Source organism: Danio aesculapii, chromosome 14 (assembly GCF_903798145.1).
Source record: "Danio aesculapii chromosome 14, fDanAes4.1, whole genome shotgun sequence".
Lineage (NCBI taxonomy): Eukaryota > Metazoa > Chordata > Actinopteri > Cypriniformes > Danionidae > Danio > Danio aesculapii.
In genome coordinates, this window is record NC_079448.1 from 3,795,939 (window position 1) to 3,806,224 (window position 10,286).

Genomic DNA, 10,286 nt, shown 5'->3' on the forward strand with positions numbered 1-10,286 from the left:
GAAAACGGAGCACCTGGAGCAATAGAGGTTTCAAACATATTTTAAAATATCCTATTCTGTGTTCAACAGATGAAAGAAAGTCATTTAGGGTATAATCAAGCGAAAGATGAGTAAATGATGACAGAATTTTGGGGCAAACTATCCCTTTAATAAAACACTGCACTGGGTTGGGAGCTGGGTCTATTCTACGCAAGCTATGATGACTTTCACCTTGATATTTTAGCACGGATGTATACCTGACCGGTGAGCCGTCTGACAAAAAAGTGCCCTTCTGAATCAAAATCAGCAGGATGGCTGACTTTAACTGCAGTTCGGCATTTTCACTAACTCATGAACATTTCATTCATGCCGTCGTGACAAACTGAGGTATTAGCCGCAAATAAGGAGCAAGGACTGGTGAGAGTTATGAAATTTATTAACGCATGCCGATGGAAAGTTAAAACTTCAGCATTTCGCGATGTGTGTGTGTCTGTATGTGTGTGTGCATGCGGTCCTTTACTGACAGCTGTGTGTGTGTGGATCTTGTTTGAAAATATGGTGTGTTTACTTCAATAATACCACTACTATATGCACTCCACATGTCTTAATTCTATTCCTGTTTAGTTCAGTTATGACTTTAGTCAGATTAAGGTAATCAAAAATCGTTGTTTGGAGCTTATATAGGCCTACAGTTTAACATTCATGTTTAACTGAATAAACAGTTAGTAAACACACGTACGTCTTATTGAACATCATTTATTTTCATCACCGATTATCATAGTAGAACAGTTTCTTAAGCAGTTTGTGAGGCATTTTGGAAACAGGAGATGAGCCCCTTGTCTAATGCGCCACCTGGCTTGAGAAACCCGTTCTCAAAGACTTATTATTTGGGAAGCACACATATTCTGAATGCCTTCGGCAGAATTCGAATGAGCCATTTTAATCTAGATTAATTCCGAAATTAATCTAGACTAAAAAAAATAATCTATGCCCACCTATAATAGATAGATAGATAGATAGATAGATAGATAGATAGATAGATAGATAGATAGATAGATAGATAGATAGATAGATAGATAGATAGATAGATAGATAGATAGATAGATAGATAGATAGATAGATAGATAGATAGATAGATAGATAGATGGACGGAGATAGATAGATAGATAGATAGATAGATAGATAGATAGATAGATAGATAGATAGATAGATAGATAGATAGATAGATAGATAGATAGATAGATAGATAGACGGAGATAGATAGATAGATAGATAGATAGATAGATAGATAGATAGATAGATAGATAGATAGATAGATAGATAGATAGATAGATAGATAGATGGACGGAGATAGATAGATAGATAGACGGAGATAGATAGATAGATAGATAGATAGATAGATAGATAGATAGATAGATAGATAGATAGATAGATAGATAGATAGATAGATAGATAGATAGATAGATAGATAGATAGATAGATAGATAGATAGATAGATAGATAGATAGATAGATAGATAGATAGATAGATAGATAGATAGATAGATAGATAGATAGATAGATAGATAGATAGATAGATAGATAGATAGATAGATAGATAGATAGATAGATAGATAGATAGATAGATAGATAGATAGATAGATAGATAGATAGATAGATAGATAGATAGATAGATAGATAGATAGATAGATAGATAGATAGATAGATAGATAGATAGATAGATAGATAGATAGATAGATAGATAGATAGATAGATAGATAGATAGATAGATAGATAGATAGATAGATAGATAGATAGATAGATAGATAGATAGATAGATAGATAGATATAGATAGATAGATTTACATTTAGTTAACCTTCACAGCAAATGTTATTATTCATGACTGTCAGTCAATATGAAATATTAACCTAGTCTTCATCCGGGGTCATGTTAGGTCGAGTATATATATAAAAATACATGTCTATACCCAAGCACATAGAGAATAATGAACACAAAGACTGTGTGTGAGATATGAGATGATACCTGGGACACTTAAAAACATATTTTACTGTTTACAGAACTAATAAAGGGCATATATATGAAGAGCAAACCGATTGCGTACAATTAAATTCAGCAAATAAATTGCGAAATCAAGTTGATTTCGTTTGTATGATGATTTTCATAACACTGTCTCCAAGAAGATATAACTGCATATGAAGCACAATTTGATTTTCATGAAGCTCATATAGATTTGTGGAAGAATTTAAATCATTTAATTTGAACACTACATGTGATCAAACTCATAAAAGCTGTAACAATAAAGCTCCTATTTAAACGGTGTACAGGCGGTTTAATAAAAGAGTTACATTTAGACTGTGTGTACTATAATATTTATGAAGCCTATATGAACCGTGTGACATGAAGCAAACATCAATTATTTATAAAGAAAAGTCCATACAAATTATTTAAAGGAGACCTATTATGCTGTTTTTAGAAGATATAAAATAAGTCTCTGATGTCTCTAGAGTGTGTGTGAAGTTTCAGCTCAAAATACCGCACAAATAATGTTTCATAACTCTGAAACTGACCCTTTTAGGCTTTGATCCTAATTGTGACATTTTGGTCGCTTTAAATTCAAATGAGATTGTGCTTGTATCAAAAGAGGGAGGAGCTACAAATGCCTGTGTGTCAGCATAGTGGCAGATTCAAAAACAAGATTATGCTAATGAGGAAGAGATAGTCAGTGGTGGGTGGGGCTTTACACGTCTAATGACACGTACAAAGAGGGAATGTCAATCAAAGTGTTTCTGTAGTCTGCTTTTATCAAGTCTGTTTATAAAAAAATTAATTAATACATTTTACCATTAGAAGCTGGTTATATCCACATAATATTGCCACACAAGTGTGTTTAAACCCCTTATCAAAGTACTTTTTGCATAATAGGTCCCCTTTAATATATGAAGCATATATAATTTAAGCATCTAGACTAAAATAAAGAGTGCATTTAAGCTGTATGTGATCTTAACTCAAACAAACGGTATGTGATCAATGATAGACAGAAATAAACTTCATGATGTATGGAGCTATTATACGAAGATCATATAGGCTGTGTGACATATTAAGCACATATATTGTTATATATATATATATATATATATATATATATATATATATATATATATAGCGAAAATTAAGTGTAACAATGCTCATATAGGCTTTAGATAATACAGATTATTTAATATTTATATATTATTTAATATTTATATCAAATATTGGCTACGTATATACGATTAAGATCATATTCATAAATCAGATGCTTATATATACATTATATATGATGCTCATATAAGCTGTAGGTGGTATATTATTTTATTTAATATTTATACAGGCTGAGCATGAAGCTCATACACGCTGTATATGTTTATGCGTGTGATATATGAAGTGGATATTACTTCTGTGACACTAATAGGTTGTGCGTTTTGAAATATTTGAATTAATACGTAAAGCAAATATAGGCTCTGTGTTGCGTGAAGCTTATATACACTGTTTTCACAGTAATATGAAGCAGATATTAAATGTGATATATGATGTGCTTACAAGACTGCATGTGCTATATTTTACATAATATACAAAGAAAATTTGTAGGCTGTGTGGTGTATTAAACACTTGTACACTGTATGAAACATTAGTTGTTTATGTATACTAAATATGAAGCAGAAATATGATGCTTAAAAAGAGCTGAAGGTGGCATCTTTTATTTAATATGTAAAGTGCATTTAGGCTGTGTGATGTATAAAGTACATATACACTGTATCAGTTGTTTATGTATAAAGTGAATATATGACACTTGCATAAACTTGTATGTTAGATGTATGACGCTTGATGAGTGTATTCAACACAATAGTTATGTGTAAAGTGGACATTAAATATAATATTTGAAGCTCAATTAGGCAGTACATGGTGTATTTTATTTAATATAAGCAAATAAAGAAAATATTTATATTAACAAACATGTATTTTCTGTTAACACAATAGAAAATTGCAGTATGAAAATATAAAAAGCTCATTTAGACTTAAGTAAATGATATATTAAGTGGATATCTGACACTCATTTAATCTGTAATTGAGGTAAAGTTCATTATATATTTGAACATTTCCTATTCCCATTTTGTTTACCATAGTAATTTAAATATTTGGCCTGAAAATCACATGCAAGCATGACTTCGAAAAAATCTTTTGACTCTGAACAATGTTGTACTTTTATAGTGTCTTGCTGCTAATATGATTTCACTATTTAGAAACTGCAAATACTTTTCTGATTTTTTTTTTATTAAGGGAAACGTCTGAATATAAAACCAACTTTACCCCAAACACTCTTTGACACATCAGTTGCTGTGTGTGAGATCTACGAAGCAGATATTAAATGTGATGCATGACGCTCATTTAGGCCACTGGAGCTATAATACGAAGCACATATATTGTTTATATACAGTATATAGCGAAAATGAAATGTAACAATGCTCATATAAGCTGTATATGGTATGTTAGATTTAATACACAAGCAAATATATGCTGTGTGAAAAAGGTAAAGTTGCATATATACTGTTATTTAGGTATTTAATATATGATCCAGATATATGATGCTCATAGAATCTGTAGGTGGTATACTTTATTATTATTAAATATATAAATAGCTCATAAAAATATGAAAACTATTTTTTACACTATTCAATGCATTACTTGTTACGTGTGTAATATATGAAGCGGATATCAAATGTGATATATGACACTCAGTAAAGCTGTACGTGGTATGTTTAATTTACTATACAAGCAAATATAGGCTGTGTGAAAACAAAAAGCACATATACACTTGTTTATGTATATGAACAGGATATTTGACGCTAATATGATCTGTAAGTGGCTTATTTTATTCAGCATTTATTATGAAGCTCATATAATGTTACACTATTCAATGCAACAGACATAATGTGTGTGATATATGACGCTTAGACTGTGTGGTCCTGTTATATTTTACTATACAAGCAAATATAGGCTGTGTGAAAATATAAAAAGCACATTTACACTGTTATATGACATACGAACTGGATATTTGACGCTCATATAATCTCTAATTGGTATACGGTACATCAACGCATCGTCGATATAACATACGATATCGTCGCTATCTGTGTGATATATGAAGAGGATATCAAATGTGATAAATGACACTCATTTAGGCTGTTTGTGGAATATTTTATTTACTATACAAGCAAATATAGGCTGTGTGAAAATATAAAAAGCACATATACACCGTTATATATGTATATGCTATTCGAATTGGATATTTGACGCTCATTTAATCTCTAAGTAATATACGGTATATCGTACGTATCGTCGATATATCATACGATACGGTAGCTATGTGTGTGATATATGATGGAGATATTAAATGTGATAAATGACGCTCATATAGGCTGCAGGTGGTGTATTTGACTAGTTATATAAAGTGAATATAGGCTGTGTGACGTATTAAACTTATATGCACAATTATTTCATCACATAGTCGTTAATATGTGTAATTTAAAGAGGATGTAACGTAAATGGCGCAGCGGTGCCGCAATGACCGCTCCAACGACGCGCAAACGAGTCCTCGACATCAATACGCGATTTATTTATCAAATAATAACCGGAAAGTCTTATTAGTGACAAAACTCAAACCAAACATTACAACTTAACACTAAGAACGTTGAATGTTTGATATGGTATTCGGGCCGCTGCTGTGTTTTGTCCTCCTGCCTCTCTAACCCGCGTTTACGCTGGATAACAACACATATACAAACATGAACATAAACATACAGAGCTGGAGGTGTCGTGTATACCGGGCCGCACGTACCATCAGCTCCAGGGTTTTGTCCTCCATGTCCGGATCCATATTATTGTTGTTCTGGCTGAATCCAACCGTGAAAATGGAAACCCGTCGGTGAACCCGAGCGAAGAGCGAAACAACACACAGCTACAAAACATGGAGCCACACTGATATTATACGCTAATAAGAGTCCTATGGCACACGCGCGCGCGCACACACACACACAACTATATTTTAAAATTCTATTCATTGTCGATCCATTGTTAGAATAATATTAATAAAATATATATTTTAATTTAATTTATAATTTAATATTTTATTTATAACTTTTACCAATTTAAAATAAAGTTAGCTGTTCGTACTAAAACAGAAAAATGCAAACTTAATGGGATTATATATGGTTTAAATGTTCGGTGTCAAAATTAAAATGTAAACAATAAAAAAATTACTATATTTAATATTATAATAAAAATACACATAGGCATATATACGATGACAGTAATCATAACAATTATTAGTAGTGGTAGTAGTAATTGTTTTAATGAAGTCTTTTTACATGCTAGGCTGTTGACTGAAAAATACTTACCAAATACATACATATGGTATATTTTATTATAGACAAAATGTAGTTTAACTGCGATTTAAATATATGATATTTTATTTTAGTCTTATTTTCACATAGTTCTTATTATAAAAATTTAATTAAACATATAAAGTGAGAATATATATTTTTCATACACAAATATATTTCATTTTGGTTTGCCGCCAATATCACCAAACTCTTACTTTGCAAAAACAGCAGTTACTGTTTCCGGTGAGGTGTTTGTAGCTGTATCTGGCTTCGCGGTCTGAGCTGCCCGGTGGTCACGTGGCTCTGCAGGGAGTGTTTATTGTGTGTGTGTGTGCGTGTGTGTGTGCGCGCGTGTGTGTGTGTGTGTGTGGAGAGAGAGAGATAGAAAGTGGGCGGCAACATTTGCAGCTACTTGAAAATGCAGACTCTGATTGGTCAGGTGAAGCTAAGAGGGTTGTGATGAACCATGCGTTCCTCTGATTGGCTCCTCTGTTGTTGGGGCTTTCCCAATCAATGGAGAAAAAAAGCCATACGCTATGAATCAGACCTATGTAGCTCTCCCAGTCTTTCTGTATCAACAATTTGTATTAATAAAATGATTCTGCAGCTCTAAATTTAGCTTTACAGGTGAGAAACAAATCAAGCAAGGACCCACATCTTTAAATTTAAAAGGTAACTGCATATTTTCATCTGTATAAACTTTTTTTATATATAAAAACTGCAGGTATTTATATATATATGTAGATATAAATATACATTCTGGTTAAAAATTTTTTATTAAATATATATTTTTGTAATTATTGTTTTTAGGGCAGTGCGGTGGCATGGTGGGTAGCACTGTCACCTCACAGCAAGAAGGTCACTGTTTCAAGCCCCGGCTGGGTCAGTTGGCATTTCTGTGTGGAGTTTGCATGTTCTCTCCTTGTTGGCGTGGGTTTCCTCCGGGTGCTCCGGTTTCCCCCACATCCAAACACATGCGTTATAGGGGAATTGAATAAGCTAAATTGTTCATAGTGTATGTGTGAATGAGAGTGTATGCGTGTTTCCCTGTGATGGGTTGCAGCTGGAAGGGCATCCGCTGAGTAAAACATATGCTGGATAAGTTGGCGGTTCATTCCGCTGTGGCGACCCCAGATTAATAAAGGGACTAAGCTGAAAAGAAAATGAATGAATGAATGATTGATTGTGTTTTTATTACACCATGAGTGTTTTTCTTCTTTTTTAATTTAAAAATAAATCACAGCAACAATGGAAGTTGTATCATTTAATACAATTATTGAATATATTTATTCATTCATTTTCCTTCGGCTTAGTCCTTTGGATTTATCAGGGGGTTACCACAGCAGGATGAACTGCCAACTATTCCAGCATAGGTTTTACATAGCAGATGCCCTTCCAGCCGCAACCCAGTACTAGGAAACACCTATAAACTCCCATTCACACATACTCATGCACTACGGACAATTTAGATCATCCAATTCCCCTACAGCGCATGTGTTTGGACTGTGGGGGAAACCAGAGCACCCGGAGGAAACCCACGACAACTAGGTGAGAACATGCAAACTCCACACAGAAACACTGACTGGCTCAGCCGGGACTCGAACCAGCAACCTTCTTATTGTGAGGCCACAGTGCTAAGTTTTCTCTAAATAATCATCTGATGCATTACTTTTACCATAAATTTAACCTTAAATTAATTATTAATTTTCATTAGAATCCTTTATTTTTCACACTGTTTGTTCTCTATTTTTCTATGGACCCTCTAATATGGAATCATTTTTGTGCCAATAAGAATGAACGTAACTTTATAAAACTGAACGTAACTTTCCAAGAAACGATCAAAAATATGCCACTGCAAAAGAAGAAAAACACAATGAAAACAAAAAAATGAACTCAGTCGCATGAATTTAACATGCTCTTCAAATATGCTTCGTTCTTTGTTAATGATTTTCAAAGAATCGTTTTCGCGAATCATGGATTTTGAATGCGTTGCCACAGTTTTCGCTTACGCTTCGTAAATTTTCGCTTGCTGTTTTGGCACAAACTTCTCGTGGGGGCGGGCTTAACAGCGATCTACACTGATTGGCTAATGAGCTTTTGATGGACAGTTGCTCTCTGACCTGGAAGCACAGACGGTGACGTCAGTGGCGCGCATATCGGAAAGTTGTTGCGGTGTGCAATACGTCGTGCTTTATGTTAAGTATTAATGTTAGTATTTTACCTACGGTCGTCTCTTAGTTTCTAAAGATGACCTCCCGGGAGAGACACGGAGCGGTGCCATCATCTTCCACCTCAGCTTGTCCCTCAGGGCAGCTTGAAGTAAGTTCGTGTTGTTTTATTGTTGTTCGTTAACAACAATAAAAGTTTTATTCATGTACAGTGAAGTAAGTCACTATCCCGGGAGTTCTGTCTTTGACCCATAATATCATGAAGAGACAAAAAAGTCTTCTTGATGGTTTTCTAATAGTCTGGTGCAGCAAAATAACTCCATAAATCTTAAAAAAATTCACAAAACGATTGTATATTTAGGGCTGCACGGTGGCTCAGTGGGTACCACCGTCGCCTCACAGCAAGAAGGTGACTGGTTCAAGTCCCGGCTGGGCCAGTTGGCATTTCTGTGTGAAGTTTGCATGTTCTCCCCGTATTGGTGTGGGTTTCCTCCGGGTGCTCCGGTTTCCCCCACAGTCCAAACACACAATAAGTGTGTTTGGATGTTTCCCAGTACTGGGTTGCAGCTGCAAGGGCATCCGCTGGACATATGTTGGACAAGTTGGCGGTTCATCCCACTGTGGCGACCCCTGATGAATAAATGCACTAAGCCGAAGGAAAATTAATGAATGAATGATTGTAAATTTTTTTGGTAACACACACACACTTTCAAATGTATTGTCTTTCTCCCCCATTGCTCACAGAAACCCATGTAAAAAATGACCACTGTCTTAAAATAGAGCAATTAAAAAAAACTAAAGAAAGACTAGAGGTGCATTTATAGTGGAAAATGCTGGGCAGGAAAATCAGAGGATTAAAAATAATTAAAATAGTTAAAAATGAGTCCAAAACAGGTCTTTCCAGTGATGTTAATTCAAAGAGAATAAATGGAATGCGTCCCGGCCAATCAGAAAGCTCAAAGGCTTTTCATTATTCATGAAGAGCTCTTGATTGACAGATGACACGCTTCTCTTCTGAAACCGTGAGCACATGCGCTGTCAGTTAGTGCTGGGCAAAAATGAATCTCATCCAAAATAAAAGATTCTTTTGACATAATATATGTGTGTTAAATATTTATTATGTATATATAAATACATGCAAGCATATATATATGAGAAAATTTTTATTTATATTTAGATATAATATATATATACAGTTTAATTAATAGCCCCCTGTTTATTTTTTCCCCAATTTCAGTTTGAACACATTTCTAATCATAATAGTTTTAATAACTCATTTCTAATAACTGATTTATTTTATCTTTGCCATGATGACAGTAAATAATATTTGACTAGATATTCTTCAAGACACTTCTATACAGCCTAAAGTGACATTTAAAGGCTTAACTAGGTTAATAAGGTTACCTAGGCAGATTAGGGTAATTAGGCAAGTTATTGTATAATGATGGTTTGTTTTGTAGACAGTTGAAAAAAAATTAGCTTAAAGGGGCTAATAATTTTGACCTTAAAATGGCTTTTAAAAAATTAAAAACTGCTTTTATTCTAGCTGAAATAAAACAAATAAAACTTTCTCCATAAGAAAAAATATTATCGGACATACTGTGAAAATTTCCTTGCTCTGTTAAACATAATTTGGGTAATATTTAGAAAAGAAAAAAAAATTGAAAGGGGGGCTAATAATTCTGATTTCAACTGTATGTGATACAAATGATATTTATTTATG

At 33.7% G+C, this 10,286-nt stretch overlaps 1 protein-coding gene across 2 annotated transcripts in view; it reads right to left on the minus strand.

The window, feature by feature from the left end:
- Positions 1 to 5,971, minus strand: part of fbxw11a (F-box and WD repeat domain containing 11a) — a 36,355-nt gene extending 30,384 nt beyond the window's left edge. Inside the window, exon 1 of one of the 2 annotated variants that reach the window (XM_056472450.1) lies at positions 5,852 to 5,971. In XM_056472450.1, the coding sequence (XP_056328425.1) occupies positions 5,852 to 5,890 (39 nt within the window). In that variant the 5' untranslated portion in view covers positions 5,891 to 5,971. The remainder of the gene's footprint in view (positions 1 to 5,851) is intronic. The other variant, XM_056472451.1, reaches the window with a different exon arrangement.
- Positions 5,972 to 10,286: the final 4,315 nt, after the last annotated feature.